The sequence below is a fragment of the Candoia aspera genome, chromosome 2 (genome assembly GCF_035149785.1).
Source record: "Candoia aspera isolate rCanAsp1 chromosome 2, rCanAsp1.hap2, whole genome shotgun sequence".
NCBI lineage: Eukaryota > Metazoa > Chordata > Lepidosauria > Squamata > Boidae > Candoia > Candoia aspera.
Window position 1 is genome coordinate 136,599,033 of NC_086154.1, and position 20,713 is coordinate 136,619,745.

At 40.9% G+C, this 20,713-nt stretch overlaps 1 protein-coding gene across 2 annotated transcripts in view; it reads left to right on the forward strand.

Annotated features, from left to right (window-relative positions):
- Positions 1 to 20,713, forward strand: part of VDR (vitamin D receptor) — an 83,750-nt gene that overhangs the window by 36,602 nt on the left and 26,435 nt on the right. For both annotated transcript variants that reach the window (XM_063293804.1, XM_063293805.1), the window contains exon 4: positions 5,064 to 5,194. In XM_063293804.1, the coding sequence (XP_063149874.1) occupies positions 5,064 to 5,194 (131 nt within the window). The remainder of the gene's footprint in view (positions 1 to 5,063; positions 5,195 to 20,713) is intronic.

Here is a 20,713-nt window from a genome sequence, read left to right on the forward strand (position 1 = left end):
GGAGAAATAGACCTACAGCTGCTACCCTGTCTTGAAACTTTTAGTTCTGGCCCATAAACATGGCATAGCACTGAAGGCTAAATTGTCAAGGAAGTTTGAACTTCTGTGCTGTGAAACCAACTCTTTAGGTCTTTTTCTGAAAACATGCACTAAAGGAAAGTACAAATTGCTGTGCCTGAGATGATGATAGCTGCAGGAACATCAGTGGTATGAGTGATGGAAGCCTGAATATATCAGAAACAATAAGTGACCTTGAAGTGAAAGACCATTATCTTGATGGAAACTTGCAATAGGCTGTTTCAAAGCAACAGTAATGATATCTTATACCCAAAGAGGATGTTAAAAACGAGATGCCTGCCAAGAGACTGCCTACCCTCTGGACATTTTCCTCTCCTGAGCATGGGTTTAAAAAGATTGCAGATTACCTTGCCCTTCATCCTATTTGTGAAGGACTATAAGAAATGCATATCTTAGCAGAGAAAACGAACTAATTGCTGCTCAGGCATGTATATTTTAAACTAGAACTTTGCTCCATAAACGTTGGGTCCTTCATAACAAATCCTTTAGATATCTTGTAAAACTGATGTCAAGGCAGTTTGTTTCCCATGGTTTCTGTTCTATTGGGAAATAGTTAAAATCCCTTTAATCTTTGGACAGGTTATATTAGATTCTCTCCTTCGTTCTGTTAACCCTTGACATCTCTTGTGATTGGTGATAGGGTCAGGGTACTAGGCTAACTTGTTTTTACATCAGATTGTGTTCATATAAAATCAGTCACATTTCTGAATTTAGAATAAAGTAGAAAATCTTCTCATTGTGCTTGTTTTGTAATGCCAGTGAAATGTTTTACTGTGTTCTAAGGGTCTAGGTGGCTTGCCGTGCTCAGGAAGAGGCCTAAAATGCTGCAGTTCCTCTTTCTCCTCCATCATTCATCAGTAAACATGATTGTCTAGATAAGTGTTTCTCAATCTTGACAACTTTACGCTGTGTGGACTTCAACTCCCAGAATTCCCTAGCCAGCATGTTGGCTAGGGAGTTCTGGGAGTTGAAGTCCACAAAGTGTAAAGTTGCTAGGGTTGAGAAACACTGGTCTAGAATGTTTTTTTTAGCTTTTCCTTCCCTAACCCAATGTTCAGAGTCCTCTCTCTTAGTAGGTATGGGTTCCTTTCCTGTTTGGCAGAGAAAGATATAAATGATGTAATTTTTTTTTTAGCTCAAGATAGGTTCTAGTGAAATATAGCTGAATGTTAAAGCAAGAATTTCATTTAAGCAGAAAATATCTAAGGGTGAGGTAAAGGTGATATAGATGTACAAAGGACAAAATGACATTAGACAAGGTGTTTAAGCTAAGGCAGTTCGAGCAATTATGTGGCTGATAGGAGATGACTCAGCTATCAGAAAGAGGAGGTAAAGGTATTAGATAGGTGCTGTACAAACTTCCAGTTATGATTCTGTAGCTCTTAACAAATCATTTGATGCTACATGAAGTTAATGAAGCTAAAGCCTAAATATTTTAGATATATAATAAGGCAATTAGTCATTGGAGAAGATCCTGATGTTTGGAAAATTGAAGACAATTGGAAAATAAACCAACAGAAGACATGATGGTGGGATACCATCACTAGTGACAAACGTATAAGTGTACATAAAGTTGAAGAAGCAGTTATTGATAGACCAACCTGGTGAAATAATGTTTCTTGGATCACAAACAGCCAGAAGCAACTGAATTACAGTACAAGACAACGAGAAATAAGCTTTTAATTCAAGCACTCTGGTTATTACCAAGTCAGAAAGCTACAGGAATTGATGTAACATTTATAGAAATATGGGAAACAACGGAAGAATCAGTAAAGGTTCTAACTAAACTATGCTTATGCTAGCAAATGTAGAGAACATCACAGTAGCTATCAGATTGGAAGAAGTCAGTCCACATAGCATTACCAAAGAATGGAGACTTAAATATGCAAAATAATAGAAATATTTCTAATTTCACATGTTAGCAAAGTAATGCTTAGGGTTAGGATTAGTCGCAATTTAACTTAGCAACCACTTTGCTTAATGACTGAGTTGCTGGTCCCTACTGTGGTCACTAAACGAGGAGTACCTGTAACCTGCACTATGTTGATGATGATATTCTGATAGCTGAAAAGGCAAGTGACCTGGGAGCTGTAGTAATGAAAGGACAGGGCACAGTGAAAGCGGAACTAAGATTAAGTATCAAGAAGTAATGATGACAGTAATCAGCCTTGGAATTGACAATGAAGATACTGAAGACAATGAAGATATTGAAATGGTGAGTAACTTCTGCCTTTTACAATTGACTATGAACAGTAAAGGAACCAGCAATCCAGAGATGTGCCATAGATGAGGACTTTGTAGGGTAGCTGGAAGTAAATGTCATTTATTATTTTATAACCCCTTCTAACACTAGAAGACGACTAATTCTTTATAAAATATTACACTTGTAGCTGTTTATAAATGGTTATTGGAGACCATAGGGAGGCCTGGAATTCTGGTTTGGGAATGTCAGTGAAAAACTATGACACAAATTAAAATTAAAATTAGTTCAACAAAAAGTATTACTATATATATATCTGATACCTCTTTTTTTTTAGGAAAAAAAATAGATGGATTCAACCAGCTATTGAAGACATGGTGCTCATGAAAACATGTAGCCATGGTTTATAAGATGGTCATGTACTATTCTTGCCTTCCTTTTTAGATAAAACATACTCTACATATTAATGTAGTTCTAGAGGATTCACTAATTTTTGTATATACAAGAGTATATACAAGTGTGTGTTTTGGAAACTAACAAGAAAAGAATGGGAGTGGTTATACTACTGCATGCTTTTGTGGTTGGGAAAAAATGATGCTACAAGGCTGGAAGGATATCCATTGTCAATCAGTTAAAAAGTGAACTGAAAAACTCACCTCTATAGCTGAACAAGTATTTTACCAACAGGAGTTATATACTGTGCTTAGAAATTTACACTGAGTATACTAGTTTATATCCTTAATTGGCCATATTTTTCCTATGCTTATTTAAAAGGACTTAAACATTAATAATTTAGTTGTATAACATAGCATTAATATATATGTAAGATTAGTTTATTTATAATGTCAGAGATGTGGGGTTTTGTGGTATAGATAGATAGTCTCTCTGTGTGTGGTGGTGGGGGGTGTAAAAATATGTTTGGGATGAATAACGCCAGACGGTTTGTGTGTTCTTCTTGCATAACAGTGGTGAGAATGTCTACTTTGCTTGTATGCAACATGTAATTTTGTTGTCATTTTGTAGCATAGATCATGATATTTTAAAAAAATAGATAGTTTTATAGGATACTTTTAGGTTCCACTTCTGCTATGTACTGAAATCATTAGAATTGAATCAGCTTCCTGTTCCTATTGCTATTCACAAAGTGGTAAAGTGGTATTATGAACTGGCACACAATTCCACCCTAACACATTTGACATTGTGATTTGTCCAACATTGAACATGTCCTTGTAAAGATGAAGAGAAACTTGTTCCAGAGGAGGGAATGGTTTGAGTTCAAGCCCATTCAACCATGCTCTGGACCCAAAAGAGGCAAAAGGAAGTTCAACAGCAGCTGAGGCTTGATGATTTCTTAAAACAGTGAAGGAGAATTTCAGGCTTCCAAGGTTACATGGTGATTCACTGTTGGGACTCAGGAAAATCCTATCTGGTGCTACTCTGACTGGTTTTCTGAATTCCTTTGGCCAGTAGATCTGTGAGGTCATCTCCAAATGACTTGGTTCAACAGAGTCTAACTAGTCATTTAAATAAGGTTAAACACTAGGCAGCTTCATTCAAAGTGCAAACAACATTGACTTGGTTTTCTGGCTCTTTATAGAACAAATTTGCTGTTTACTTATTAATTTATTTTAGGAAAGAGACATGTTTGTATAATTCCCTTCAACACTAAATGCTATTTTACTGTCACCAACATTTAGATTTGTAATATTGCCCTCTCTTGTACATGCTCTATGTATTCTGCGCAGATACTTGGCATGCTTGCATGGCAGATGGTTGATAGGTTTTTTTAATCCTCTGACAAGCCCATTCAGTTTGTTCAAATTTCCTGCATGAATCATAGGCAACAGTGATTGTCAGTAGAAGTTAGTACCTATTTAATTATCTAAACATTTAGGCTAAAGCATCATATACTATACTGCCGTCACACCATACAGTTGTAGGTGGTATGTGAATGATAGCACTGAGCTCAGTGAGCATACATTAATTCACAGGATATCTGATGGAGCAGGCAGCTTACTGTTAAACCCTGAATGGATATATTGCAATGACAAGCTTTAAAAAAGACACATCTGGTGTGATTCAAGTTATATTAACCCACTTCTTTCTGCATTCATTGATGGCAGGTTTGAAATCCAAGTGTTGTGATTGATGTTTTCCAATCTTTTTTATTTCTGTTTTTATTTTGTGAACTGATCCAGTGTACTTGCGGTTGCATTCTGAGTCCATGTCATGTATCTGAGAAAGCAAGTTAATTGCCTCTGAAAGCTCGTCAGAAAAAAAAACATGACATCACAAGTCATTACTGTGACTTGAAGGGGGGATGTATATATTATCTTCTTCCATTCCATTTCTAAATAGTTCTCTACATTTATAGATGGCTGTTGGAGCCATTTGAACAGTGGTTAATGTTTTCCTGTTTATTGTACAAACTGTTTCTGCTTGACAAGAAACTGTATTCTTCTGTATGCAGTTCATAAAATATTAAATGATTGTTGCAAAGAAAGCCACGAAGACATGCAAATGGTTTGTGTCTTCTAAGTATAATAACAGAGCAGATTTTTAAAATACCCAGATTTCTCAGAAATAGAACTGTAGTTATGTTTGAGATATCTATCCTGTGTTTGGTGGTAAGCTATGCGTATTGCCTTTTAAGGGACAGCTCATTTTGTGTGTAGATCTCCCATACTATTTATTTTCAGAGCAGTATCTTTGCAGAAACTATAAACTATGTCTCACTCTATCAACAAGTAAGCCAACTTGATGTATGTTCTGTTTACTTTTTCAGGAGGAGCATGAAAAGAAAAGCAATGTTCACATGTCCATTCAATGGTGACTGTAAAATTACCAAAGATAACCGGCGGCACTGCCAAGCTTGCCGGCTGAAGCGTTGCATTGACATAGGAATGATGAAAGAGTGTGAGTATACATGTTGCATTCTCTTCTTTGCACAAGAGGTTTTGGAATAGTTAGTGGTTTGGGCTTTAAAATATTAGGAAGACTCCAGCTTCAGGTTTTCAGGCACTTGTTCACTCTGTCTGCCTGTCTTTCTTTCTCATTTAATAGGATACCTAACATTCTCCTGCTAGTATAGGTAAAGCATCCCCATCTATTTTCTTTATAGACTACTACACAGTTATCTAAAACTTTTGAGGAGCACCACGTAAGCCAAAAGTCAATAATATGGCACCTGTGGGAACCATCGCACACTTGACACTCCCATGGCATCAGTGGGATGCCAAAATTATTGCTACTACCTGAAATATTTAGATTTAGAGATTTAGAGCAATAAATGTCAAATACCATAAGACTTTAGGTGAAAACATGTCAATCTTGCAAGCTTTGGGCAATTTAATTATTTTTTGTCAGCGTTGGCATCCATACCAAGGATTTCTTGCAGTATCTGTGCAGACCACCAGTGGTCCCTGAGACGCAGGCTGTATATTCTAATCCTAGAGGAAAATGTATTTTTGTAGCAATACTGATTTCCAAGCTACATGTGCCTGCTTAACTTTTTTAGTTTCATGATTAAGAAGAGTTTAGCTGAGGAGAAAAAACAATCAGTTTTGTCCAGAGGGAAGGGCAGTAATGGATCAATAGGCTTCTAGTCATTTGCAGTACCTTCAGATGCTTTTGACTATGGTGACATATGAGGCAAGACAATTACATTGTTGATCTTGTTAGGCTGCAGCAAAGAAATGCAGTTTGGAGAAAGGAGTGCTGAGTACAAAGCAGGCTTTTTATTCCTGAGGGCTATTTAGACTTCCTGGTTTGGCTGACGACCTCTTCGGGTTATGGCTACAGTGGAAAATGTTAGTAATGATTTTTTAAAACAGTTGCACTATCAAGGACTTCTACTTTAATTATATACTTCTAAAATGCAAGTATGAGTTGTTCCAGTCAATGTATGTTACGTTTTGTAATCACTTCTAATTTACATCCTTAATTATTTCCTAAAATCTGCCCCGTTTACTTAGTGACGTGTGTGATTATTACCAGTATTATTCTAAACAGTCTTGAGAATATAAATTTTCGTTGCTTTTCCCATCCTTTTTTTTAATGTTACCACAAATTCACTTGAAATCAATTCCTCTACCTTGTTCTGTCTCAGCTGCAGCTATAGATTTCTGGAGTGCAGAGAATTCTTAGCCTCAAAATCCAGAGCCTTGCTTCCTGAAATTTGAGCACTCTTTTCCAGAAAACTAGGGCTACCGGATCTGGTCAGTAAATATCTGGACAACCATGAGATGGAAGCTCAATAAAATAGACAAATACTGCTGCCATCCAGTAGTTGCCTGGATTCTTGCAGCCCAGGTCTGGTAGCCCTAAGAGAGCAGCAACTAGCTTTCCTGAATATAGAAGGAAATAGCTATCAGAAGGAAAACTAGTGGTCTGGGGAAATGACCAGTGAAGTATGTGTTAGAAAAAGTTGGCAGCAAAGTTCTAACTGTGAAGTAATAGGTTTAAGGTAAAATATGAAGCAGGAGAAAGCAAAGAGAAGTTTTCCTCTCATCAGGTTTGGGTCAGATGGCTCTGGAGGCTGCACAGAAGTCTTTGTGGGGGTAAATGCAGGTCATAAGTTGTCTGTACTGTACAGTACTTAAGTTGGATCAGTGAAGTCTCCATGTTTTTGAGGCCAAACTTACATTGACCTGGGCCTTTTACTGTGAATGGGGAATGTTGTGGGAATGCATCCTGACAGAAATATAGAAACTGTTGCTGCTATATTAGAACTGTTCCACTTCGTAGGAAACACAATTCATTTATGAGTATGTTATTCTTCTGTTCCCAATTTACAAAAGACATTGAGTTTATAACAGCCATGTCGTATCTTAGCTCTTAAAACATTTCTAGGAAATGTGGGATATTACTAGTTAAAGTTTGCTATGATTCTATAATGGTTAATATAATTCTTGGTAAAAGGCAGTGTATGAAGTGATGTAAGGTCATGGTAGAAGCAAAGATGATTTGCAAAGATAGAAAGGATACTGTGTGCTAGTTAGCACAGCTGCTGTTTTGTGCCTTGATTGAAGCTCCCAGGCATTCTTCAGAAGTAGCCTGACATAGAACACATTGCTCTATCACAGGTAGACATAAAGTCATGTAGACTGTTGCCAGGTTTGAGCATCTGGAACATTAAATGTATTTCCATTAATTTGTTCTTTACCAGCAACACCACCTGGACATCCAGGGACAGCATTGGGTTATGGAGCAGGTGGAGACTTGTAAACCTACTACAGTATTTTAGGGGAAGAGTACAATGCCTTTCAGAATAGATTCCCCCACACACAAATGGGAAAATTGAGGAGAATCATCTTCATCTTGTCCAGATTATTTCATGCAGACTGTCCTAACAGCCAGGAACCACACTGAGACAAGGAGTAGGTCTCTAGTGTTTTATTACTGCTACATAACAGAGAATCCTAACAAACTGAAGAAGCGTGGGAAAACCCAGACATATAAACCCCAAAGACTAAGGCGGGCCCAATCTGTGTCTCTTTGAATGGCCACCTAATTCCTCAGTACTACGCATGTGCTTTACAGCCTGGATGGGAGCCCCCTGCTCACCATCCTCACTCATGACACAGACCTTTATCAAATATAGGCAGCATTCAAAGATATCTGTTGGTTTCTTGTTATTAGATTATATAAAGTACAATAGTATTGAGCATCATCAGCTTACTGGTGGCAGTTTACTCCAAAATTCTAGATCAGGGATTCCTAAAAGTTTTGCCATCACACCTCCCTTTAATGTAATCTTAAAGTACACACCTCCCCTAAAAATACAAAGACCAAAATGAACATAAATGAACAATGAAAACAATACAATGAAACTTCAGGAAAGATGGATTTATTGTAACAATGTACAACAAAAAGCTTCAGCAAAGGATCGTTACCTTGTCGTGGTGCTGGAGCTTGAGCACCTCAGTGATGCCATGAGCTAAACCATGAAGGGCCACCCAAGACGGGAAGGTCATGACAGAGAGGTCAGACTAAATGTGATCCCTGGGGAAGGTAATGGCAACCCACCCCAGTATTCTTGCTGTGAAAACTAAATGGATCAGTACAACCAGAGATATGTCGGTATACCATCAGAAGATGAGACCCCCAGGTCGGAAGATGGTCAAAATGCTACTGGGGAGGAACAGAGGATGAGTTCAACTAGCCCCAGACATGATGACGCAGCTCGCTCAAAGCCGAAAGGACGGCTAGCGGCCGACAGTGCTGGTGGTGAATGGCGAATCCGATGTTCTAAGGATCAACACACCATTGGAACCTGGAACGTAAGATCTATGAGCCAGGGCAAATTGGATGTGGTTATTGGTGAGATGTCAAGATTAAAGATAGACATTTTGGGCATCAGTGAACTGAAATGGACTGGAATGGGCCACTTCACATCAAATGACCACCAGATCTACTACTGTGGACAAGAGGACCACAGAAGAAATGGAGTAGCCTTCATAATTAATAGTAAAGTGGCTAAAGCAGTGCTTGGATACAATCCAAAAAACGACAGAATGATCTCAATTCGAATTCAGGGCAAGCCATCTAACATCACAGTGATCCAAATATACGCCCCAACCACAGATGCTGAAGAAGCTGAAGTAGAGCAGTTCTATGAGGATCTGCAGCACCTACTGGACAACATGCCTAAAAGAGACATTATTTTCATCACAGGAGACTGGAATGCTAAGGTGGGCAGTCAAATGACACCTGGAATTACAGATAAGTATGGCCCGGGAGAACAAAACGAAGCAGGACATAGGCTGATAGAATTTTGCCAAGACAACTCACTCTGCATAACAAACACTCTCTTCCAACAACCTAAGAGGCGGCTTTATATGTGGACTTCACCAGATGGACAACATCGAAATCAGATTGACTACATCCTTTGCAGCCAAAGGTGGCGGACATCTATACAGTCGGTGTATACCACTTGGATGGCTGAAAGTGAAGAGGAACTGAGGAGCCTTATGATGAAGGTGAAAGAAGAAAGTGCAAAAGCTGGCTTGCAGCTAAACCTCAAAAAAACCAAGATTATGGCAACCAGCTTGATAACTGGCAAATAGAGGGAGAAAATGTAGACGCAGTGAAAGACTTTGTATTTCTAGGTGCGAAGGTTACTGCGGATGCTGACTGCAGTCAGGAAATCAGAAGACGCTTAATCCTTGGGAGAAGAGCAATGACCAATCTCGATAAAATAGTTAAGAGCAGAGACATCACACTGACAACAAAGGCCCGCATAGTTAAAGCAATGGTGTTCCCTGTAGTAACATATGGCTGCGAGAGCTGGGCCATAAGGAAGGCTGAGAGAAGGAAGATCGATGCTTTTGAACTGTGGTGTTGGAGGAAAATTCTGAGAGTGCCTTGGACTGCAAGAAGATCAAACCAGTCCATCCTCCAGGAAATAAAGCCAGACTGCTCACTTGAGGGAATGATATTAAAGGCAAAACTGAAATACTTTGGCCACATCATGAGAAGACAGGACACCCTGGAGAAGATGCTGATGCTAGGGAGAGTGGAGGGCAAAAGGAAGAGGGGCCGACCAAGGGCAAGATGGATGGATGATATTCTAGAGGTGACGGACTCGTCCCTGGGGGAGCTGGGGGTGTTGACGGCCGACAGGAAGCTCTGGCGTGGGCTGGTCCATGAAGTCACAAAGAGTCGGAAGCAACTAAACGAATAAACAAACACAACAAAAAGGTTCTTCACACCTCCCCAGACTCTGTCTGCACCTTCCAAAGGGAGGTACACCTCACAGTTTGGGAAACCTTGCTCTAAATAGTGTCTGCCACCATTTTATGTGCGTATTAAGCAACATAAGGGAAATAGTACACTGGGACATTGTTGGACAATATAACAAGGAGTGTTGTTGTTTATTCGTTTAGTCACCTCCGACTCTTCGTTACTCTGGCTCTGTTTCTATGTCTGTAACGTCATCCTAACAAAATGGAGCAGATAAACCATGGAAAACTTGGCAAATTCCATAGAATCATATTTGGGGAAAAAATGGCAACCCCTCGAGGAAAAAAGGAAGAAGGCAGCATACAGTAATGAAGTTCTTTGCCCCAAATTCTGAACTGCTTTTTTCTATATGTCCACTGAGCAAAACTATGCTCCTTCTAGTAGAGGTTGCTCCACTGAGAGCATTGGACTTTTCCACTTTAGGCGTTTTTGTATCTGTGCTGAAAGTGAGTTAAAGGTCAAGTTCCTTTGGCATTTGATACATGCTTTAAGGCTAGCAGGGTTTAAAAGAACATTTTAAGGTGATAGGAAATCAATACAGCTGCAGTGGGAAGCAGGCATGAAGACTAAACTCTGCTCAGTTGTTCCCTGAATCCAGTTCTTTCACTGTGTTAGCATTTGAGGTACTGATGTTCCTCTGCCATTTAAGGAATTCCACTACTGGAAAGAGATTAACTCTGTTTTTACAAAGAAATACTTGCCTGTTTGAGAAACAAAGGTTGTTCAAATTATTTCCAAATCTACAAATCAGATTATTATTTTCCTGTAACAGTGTTTTCCCCCCACACTTAATTACCTTGTTGTGATCATTAGACAGGCAGCATTTAAATGGAGCTGATGCTTTTGTGCTATAGAGATACTTTTGCATAACAAATTCAAGCCCCAGGAGTTATGAGGACTTTGATTTCTGCAACCCTTAATATGAGCAAAGGGCACTTTCGGGGGAAGCGTATCCACTATGAATTTGGGAGGGCCAGTAGCAGCATGGGAGGCGGATGCTTTCTGCAATATGGTGGTCATGTATAGTGTGGTAGTTAACTTGTAAATGATCCTTTTAGTGAAATAGTTACTTGATAAAGGAAACCTTAACTGATTGTAGCTAAAAATAGCCCTTCCATGCTGACCTCTAGTTAAATGAATGAGAACAGAATGTGCTTCAAAGACCTGTAGGCCAAATTACTAAAAAGGTTGTGATCTCTGTACAGGACTTCTGCAGCACTAGCTGTTTTTCTTTTTCCTGGAAACAAGTGCCGTGATTCATAAAACATAAGACATTGCCTTCTTCCCATCAATTGGATGGTCCTGTAACTTCTGAGATGCCATTGTCAGCTGCTATGTTTGTAATAGCTCATACAGCGTGTACTTCAACAGGATTGCTTGTTTTATTGACCTTAGTTAAAGATTGTTGTGGTTCAGAGCTACGTGCGACTTTTCATTTTTCTGTCGGCTCCACCATCCAGTTTTTAGGTACTGTGGACTCTGGAAAGAGTGGCAGGTGTAACTATACTTAATAGTTCAAACTGTACTCCAAGCCATAGGTTAGAAACCTGCTTCTCCAAACTGTGGGTTCTGATTTTGGTCTATTAGTGAATCATAAGCTGTATCTATGAATTCTGATGCCACAAAATCATATCTAAGCTACCTGAATCAATCAAGTGTGGCTTAACATGATCTATAAAACAAAAATAATGTTGATGTTGCATAAAACATCATGAAAGAAATCTTTCATCCTTGTTTTCTGTCATGGTAATAATATATGTGGAATAATTAACAGGAATAACAATATGATGCACTTCTCTACTATAATCAGATATAGAATCTTTTTTATTGTATCTGATTTTGTTGTTGCTGGGGAAATATGCATAATACTATTTTGGGGTTTCCTGCATACTAATCATGTAATGTTAACTTTTAAAAAATGCTTACAGGCTCTAAGTCATGTAAGCCTTACACATAAAAATTTATATAGGTACATACCAAGCTCAGATGATTCTTTGGGTAAAAAAAAATAAAGGAGAAACATGAGAGTGTAAAGGAAAATGAATTCATGCTTGAGTGGTCATTTATAACTGTAGAATTGCTGAGGGAATGTAATTAAAGAATCAGTTGATCTGAGATAGACTTGAGATGGATAAAGATAGTGAAAGTATACAAAAATAGTTCTGTTTAGCAAAACCTTTATTAAAAGAAAAAGCAAGTAACATCACAGAAGGATACAGTGGTACAAGAAACTCAGTAATAGATTTCCTGTACATTGCTTTATAAAATTATAAATTTTATATATTTTATGTTTCTAGAGTTTCCTCTGGGTTGTTCCAGTGTTGTCGCCCTCTTAGCACAACAGATCCTACTAGAGCAGGGGTCCCCAACCCCCAGGCTGCGGACTGGTACCGGTCCGTGACCTGTTAGGAACCTGGCCGCACAGCAGGAGGTGAGCAGTGGGCGAGCGAGCAAATTTACAGCCTGAGTATTTACAGCCGCTCCCCATTACTCGCAATACTGCCTGAGCTCCGCCTCTTGTCAGAGGAAGCAAGCCCATTGGCTGCTATCTCAAAACGGTGAGAAGAAAAAAGAATAAAAGGTTGGGAAAAAGAGGAAGCGCTTGAATCATCCTGAAACCATCCCCCACTCCCTCCGGTCTGTGGAAAAATTGTCTTCCACGAAACCGGTCCCTGGTGCCGAAACATTTATATGCTCCCACCAGTTCTGCTGTAGAAGGCTAGTAGTCCTACAGAATAGATTGGAAAACGTAGAAGTAGAGAGAAGAGGAAGGAGACATTTCCTGCCTGATCTCTTTGGCACAGTTGTGAAACTTTGCCTCTTCTTTCTCTCCCTTATTAATGATGTTGTTCAACAGTATGATTTTGTGCAGTATTGGAAACCAGGGAGAGATTCTCAAGGTACATCTTTCAGTACATTTCAACATGTTTGATTCAAACGTTACTTTAATGCCAGTGTTTCATAGCTAAACCCTTAAGACAAAATTTAAAAATCTGAGCTATATTGCGGGGGGTGGGGTGGAGGATTAGGCCTCCTTCCCACTGCTACCTTCAGAAGTTATTCCTAAAAGTTGGAGGCTCCTCTGAAGAACTGAGCGTATCATCACAAAATACAAGTGAAATGGAAAGGTGACAAAATAGTAACAAATGTACATTCTACAGAGCATTTAAGATTTTGTTGCCATTTTTTTTCCAATAATTTTTGAGATAACTCTGTCCTTATCATACATATCTGCACAGCTTTGCATGACTGGAAACTCACTTGTTCTGAAGGTAGCCTGTGTAAATTGTTGTACAATATTCAGTATGGTGATAATGACTGTGATAAACCAAATTCCCATGGCTGTTACTCAATTGCTGCTGGACTTATCTGATTTAAATCCGCTAAAACTACTGTATCTTCACAAAGAAGGTGTGAAGATGGTTGATGGTTTCTTGATGGTTTCTGGGAAGGTACAATAAGCATCTGAACTTAACAGCTAGCAGTTGAAAATATAATATAATAGGGAGTTTGTTAGATTTATTAGTTAGATTTAGTTTAGTTAGTTAGAATTGTTTGTTAGATTTATGTTTTCATTCAGAGTTCAGTGTGAGATATGTAGTACTCCTTTCCCCACAACAACTACCCTGTGAGGAGGATTGGGCTGAGAGAGAGTGACTGGCCCAAGGTCACCCAGGGAGCTTCTGCAGCTGAGGGTGGATTAGAAACCGGGTCTCCCCGGTGCCAGTCCAGCATCTGAACTACTACAACCCACCAGTTCTTGTTTAATTCCATACTTCTGCTGGCTTTCAAACTTACTTTAACCTTTCTTAAATTCTAGACCGAGAGAAGAAACAGTTACGTTTTTTAGGGTTCTGATATCTGACTTAGGTATCTGACTTAGAGCCAGTTTGGTGTAGTGGTTAAGGCACCAGGCTAGAAACCAGGAGACTGGGAGTTCTAGTCCTGACTTAGGCACAAAGCCAGCTGGGTGACCTTGGGCCAGTCACTCCCTCTCAGCCCTAGGAAGGAGGCAAGGGCAAACCACTTCTGAAAATCTTGCTAAGAAAATTGCAGGGATTAGTACAGGCAGTCACCAGGAATCAAAAACTGACTTGAAGGCAAAAAAAAAAAAACTAAAAAAAAAAGTATCTGTCATTGCCACATATTTCTACAAATGTGACCAAAGGCAGTTTCTGTTAATGCTTCTGTACATGGTGTTTAGGAATAAGGTTTAAGTGCATTGTTTTGCTGTTTGCGTGTTTTATGACAGGAATAGCTGTTCCATTTTTTCCATATACCAGAAGGTCCCACTGAAAGCTGGGTGTTTAACAACTTCCCTGTGGTTCCACCAGAGATGAGGTTTAAAAAGTTGGGCCTCCCTGTCCACTCTTAGCCAAAAAAGCGAGCAACAGCAACAACAACTTCCTTCACCAGGCAGAGGATATCGTACAAGAGTGAAATCACATTCAAACAATTCCTTCTGCCCCTTGGGATGGGATGAGGGGGAGTTGACCAGAGCTGCTGCTAATCCATGCAGCACATTTGTGTGAATTACAAAAGGAGCCCCTGGAATGGAGGATGTAGGAAGCCTGTATATATGCTGCTGCATCCCCTGCCCTGCTCAGCAAGCAAGCCATCCTCTTGGGGGGCAGGCAGACCATGCTTGTTTGCCAAGCTGCCCAAGTGCCATTCCATCTGCTGGTGGATTGCTTGCTGTTTGTTGCTTTGCCTAGTAAGGGAAGCACTGCTGATTCCTGCACTTTGCTGGCTAGCACCTTGTGGAGTGTACAACTGCATGCTACATTCCTGGGATTGACATTTGTGGGACTGCGCGCATATGTAAGATTCAGCTCCCCTCTTGATCACAGCCAAAGCTCAAAGACAGGAGGCTTTGCCCTGTTTCTCTATCACTGCAGTGGTTGGTAGAAGTTTTCCCCCAGTCGATAACGTCTGGAGTGGGGCGGCAGCCCAGCCATAGTGTTAAACCAATTATTTTGCTTAATGTGCTCTGGAGTTGCCTAATCAGGACAATACCATTCAGCAGTGAGTCAGAACAGAGGCAGGATAGGATTGGTAATGGGGACAATACATTCACACCAATGTGGTGTTTCTGCTGACTCAAGAATGGGTTGCGAGTCTTTCACTCAGCAGTGGGGAAAGGCCCTTAGACAGGAAATTTCAGTAAGAGAGGAGGCACCTAAAAAAACAGTAATAGTAGTGCTTCATGAGACTTATACATTAAGAACATGTACTCTAATGTCTCCTTTGATTTCAACTCCTAGGTTAGGGTGAACCGTAAAATTAAAGCTTTGTTAAATTGAAATAAGTGCTTCACTTATTTCAACATACATATGTTCAGTATTTGGGGATGGATCCAAAGTATTTTCTCAAAATAGAAGGCCCTTAGATTCACGCAAGTATCCCTTCTTTGAGAATAGATAAGTATGGCATAAATGAAAGTGTGATCGGAATGTTTTTTTTTCCAAGCTATTCTGTGTCTGTTTTTGTTGCACAGATTTAGAGGTGTTTATGTTACAAAGTTCTGATATCTCCCATTTTTTCCCAAGCTGTTCAGTTTCTTATCTTTTATGCTCTTCTAAACTCATGATAAGTGCACAGAAGCTGCAGGCAGACAACAAATTATGGTGGCAGGCAAGAAAGAGATAGTCTGAAGGCCATTTGAAAGTAGCTTTATTTTTCTGCAGTGTCATCCAAAATATGGGTAAAGTTTCCAGTTACTCTCAGCAAGGTTTGATACCTCTGTAACTTCTACTTATTGCAATATGCTCTAATGAAGGCCCATGTCATGTACCAAACTCCTTGTGCATTTAGATTGTGATGAATCTAGAAGGGGCAGGAAATTTATCGTAGGGGTTTAAGGAAAGGCATCATACGACAAGCACCAGGAGAATGCTTTTATCTGCAGGGTGCAAGATTAGACAGGATAGAGAAAGGATGGGCCACCTGCCTGCTTCCTATAAGTACTGAGTCCCTTTTTACACCCCTAGAAATCATGCTGTTCAAAATCAATGGCAAACCACTGAGAAACAGGTGCAGTTTGACCTAAATAACTGGTTTGACCATTTGCTTATCTTTGGCAAACCATATTGGTACCATGGATTCCTGTTCTTGAGAAAAGAATCTCTTTTTGATTGATTAATGAATGGGAACAAAAAATTCTTGCATGGTTCTCTGATGATAGCCTAATCACAGATACATCTTTAGACATGGGGAATTGTTGGAAATTGCCCAGGAGTCCAAACAGAGGTTGCCTTATAAGGCAAGAGAAGCCAGTGCCCTCGCTGCCTTGGATGAGCTACACAGAGCTCCTCCTCCTCCTCTTTCCCCCCAGATTCCTTATCTTCAACACAGTACTCTTGTTGCAAATGTTTAAAAATGTTAGTGGTTGCAATAAAATATTTTAGTGGGCCCCTCATTTTGACAGGAAGTAAGAAAAATGTATCACATTGCAATTCATCTCTCTTGGAAGAAGCCCACTGTTCTGCTCCTTGCCATTTTCCAGTCTGCAGAAGGCTTACATCAGGCTGCTGGCAACATTCCAAATGAGAAGCTGCCAGATTCCCCCTAAGAGATGGTAAAATCATTCTAGAATGGAATCTTGTAAGAACTTTCCTGCAAAAATTGTGACATCGGGAAGCACTTTCTTGGTAATACTAATTTGTGTTTGTGAAGGCTGAGGGCCAAAATAGACTTAGAACATGCATGTTTTAAAATATGAAGAGCATCTTTTCACATTAGTAGTACTGTCTGGGAAGGGGAGAACATTAATCATTTATCAGAATCCCAGATACAGAGAATTTAATCCTTTCCTCTTTCTACTGAAGAGAATCCCTCACCAGGAGGTAATACAGTATTCATATCTGCCCGACGGCCCTGTTTAAGATCACTCGATCCCTTTTTGGGGAAGGTGGGCTCGGTGACCCACCTACAGGGCTGTGCAGAGGAATTTGCTGAGCATCTGCAGGACAAAATCGCTCGGATCCGCTCCAAGTTAGACTCCAGGCGTGAGGCTTGGTCTGGAGAGATACCAGGGAACGGGCTTACCCAGTTATTTGGGAGCAGTTTGATCCTGTTGGACCTGAGGAAGTGGACAGGATCCTATGGACAGTAAATGCCACCATGTGTCATCTAGACCCATGCCCCTCCTGGCTGGTAAAAGCAGCCCGGGAGGTGACATGTGGTTGGGTCCATGCGATGGTTAATACATCCTTGGGAGAGGGGGTGTTCCCGGCTACCTTTAAAGAGGCATTGGTGCACCCCCTCCTCAAGAAGCCATTGCTGGACCCTACTGTTCTGGACAATTTTCGTCTAGTCTCCCACCTTCCCTTTTTGGGGAAGGTGGTCGAGAAGGTGATGGTGTTGCAGCTCCAGAGAGTCCTGGAGGAAACGGATTATCTAGACCCCTTTCAGTCAGGTTTCAGGCCCGGTTATGGGACAGAAATGGCATTGGTTGCACTTATGGATGATCTCTGGCGGGAGCAGGATGGTGGCAGTGCATCCATCCTCGCTCTCCTTGATCTCTCAGCGGCTTTCGATACCATCGACCATGGTATCCTTTTGGGTCGGCTCAGGGCGTTCGGGGTGGGCAGTGTGGTCTTGCGCTGGTTCACCTCCTTCCTCCAGGGCTGGTCCCAGTCGGTGGTGATAGGGAGCGAGAGGTCTGACCCTCGGCCCCTCCTTTGTGGGGTGCCGCAGGGTTCGGTACTCTCTCCACTCCTTTTCAACATCTACATGAAACCGCTGGTTGAGATCATCCATCACCACGGGGTGAGGTATCATCAATATGCTGATGATACTCAATTGTACATCTCCATCCCAGGTGAGGTAAGTGATGCTGTGACTGCCCTCTCGCGGTGTCTGGGGGCTGTAGGGGTCTGGATGGGGAACAACAGGCTTCAACTGAACCCTGGTAAGACGGAGTGGCTGTGGGTTAATGGTTCTTCCATATCTGGGACATTATCCTCTCTGGTTCTGGATGGAGTCGCACTGCCCCAGACAGACCCGGTGTGTAATCTGGGGTCCTCCTGGACTCACAGCTCCTGCTCGAAGAGCAGGTGGCAGCTGTGGCCAGGAGAGCCTTTATGCAGCTACGTGCTGTGCACCAGTTATGCCCTTTCCTGGATCGGGAGGCCCTTCGAACAGTCACTCACACCCTTGTTATCTCTCATATAGACTATTGCAATGCACTCTACATGGGGCTACCCTTGAAAAGTATCCAGAAGCTTCAGCTGGTCCAGAAAGCAGTCGCGCGAGCTGTTTTTGGTGCCCCCAGAAGGGCACATGTAACACCGCTGCTGCGCGAGCTGCATTGGGTACCAGCTTGCTTCCGGGTCCAATTCAAGGTGTTGGTTATCACCTTTAAAGCCCTACATGGTATGGGGCCAGGTTACCTGAGGGACCACCTCTTCCCCATTACATCAACCCGTCCCACCCGATCGTGCAGAGAGGGCATGCTGTGGACCCCGTCTGTAAGACAACTTCGTTTGGTGGGGTCCAGGAAGTGGGCCTTCTCTGCAGTAGCTCCTGCCCTGTGGAACACGCTGCCCCCGGAGGTGAGATTGGCCCCATCGCTCCTGGCCTTTCGGCGGAGTCTGAAGACCTGGTTCTGCCACCTCGCTTGGGGTGGAGAGGGGAATAGATCTACATGGGGATGGCTGCTATAGACCACTCCTCCCACACCTGGAGTGTTTTAGATTCTTTGGCCACTTGGACTTTTTTATTTTTTTATTTTTCCTCTTATTTATATTATTTATTACTGTAATTTTATATTGTGTATTTTATTCATTGTATGATTGTTGTTTTAATTGATTACTGTAAACCGCCCAGAGTCCCCCAAAGGGAGGAGATCAGCGGGGACAAATTGGATAGGTAGATAGGTAGATAGATAGGTAGATAAAAATATCAAGAAATCCTTGCTGACTACAGGGCTAAATTTCTCTTCCATCTCTGCTGTAAGCCCAACCATTATCTGTTCTTTCATATTACTAAATATCGGTGTTAAGGTCATACCTACAGTACTTGGGGCCATAAGATTGGTCTCCGTATCATGTTAATGCATTGGGTTTAACCTGCTTTATGAAATTGGGTCCCGAGATCCGGTTAGTATTAGATCTAAGGAAGAGTTTTCATTCCTATTTCTATGGTTCATATGGGATAAGAACACCAGTGCATCCAGAGGACATTCAGTCCTGCAGCCATATTGGAAAGGGCCTTATCATCCCAATAGAGGGATGATTCACTCCTTGTATAAGTTTGCCCAGTTAGTATGTTTGTGTACAGTTACTGCAGGTTCTTTCATCCCAGTGAATTACAGGATAATTCTGATTGACTTATTTTACGACATTTAGAACACAGGCCTGATTTCCTAGATATTAAGATATGAGGGATGTTAGCTTTGGGAAATAAATGCCACATCTATCTTGGAACTTTTCCTTTTTTATGCAAAAATCAACTAGTATCTCCACCTTTTTGCTTCACTTTATTCACTAGTTCATAATTCTGACTAATGCTGAGTCAGCTGTGGAAGAATATATTCCAAGTCTGCCTCTTCCTGTGCTTTGAAGTGGTCCGCTATCCACTGTGGTCCATAGACAGACAGACAGACACCAGGATTCGGCCAATGCTTTGAGAGGACAGTATATTTAAACCTTCTGCATGGAAAAGTCTTTGAGCTTCCTTCCTTGAATGAAAAACTACCCACAGTATTTAGGGCCTATATACGGTCAGAATTCTGCTCTGTGGGTTTCTTTAGAACAGCTTTGAATCAGTTTCATTGGTGTAGTTCAAAGATGTTTCCTAATGCTGCCAGCTCTTTTTCGGTAAACTAAAAGCAGAAATGCCCATTAACAATCCAGGCTTGAGGGACTGGCCTTGTTTTGATGTATACTTTTCATTGTGTTCCACCTGCACAGCGTTGGTGACGGAGTGGGAGATGAGGTACGTAAGCAGTACAGTCTTCTTCCATTTCTTGGCTCCCGATGATTGCGCCTTCTCCATTCTCCAGACATTTTGAAGCAGATGCTTCTTGCTACCATGAGAATAGTATCTTCAGATGGGGTAGGGTTCTCCAGAAATGCAGATTCAGATAAAGTGTAATCTAACTCATAATCTAAGCATGAATATTCTGTGTTTGGTGAAGGATTGTCATCTCTAACTTGTTCCCTGCAATAAATTAAAGATGCCCCCAAGTCAAGCTCTGTTCCTGGTGACTAAATGGAGGCAACCATTACTTGTTCTTGGCAATAATATGGAAGTTTTATCATTATCTTCTTTTGAAATAGTTTTTGACTTCTCAGTTTAGTTTTCAGCTCTGAATTCTGTCAGGGCCTGAGCCTGGTTAGCTTCAGAGTCCAGACAAATTCAGCCACTTGCTGAAACTTTCCTGTATAATTGAATGTAAACATGCTTTTATAACTTGTTGCTTTTGTGTATAAGTATATTAACTGGTGGACAGTGGTTTACACCCTCAGAACATTTTGTTACATTTTAGGAGCTCGTTACTGTCATAAAATCTTAGATAAGGAGGGTATGGAGGAATATTGCTCAGAATAATTATTCATAAAAGCACCATAAAGAGAATGTGATACACCCGTAGGGGACAAATATTGTACATGGGAAAACACCTCTGCTGCCTTTGCCTGTCATTGTGCAAATGAATTCTCTAGAAAGTTCACAGAATTTGTATCTGTT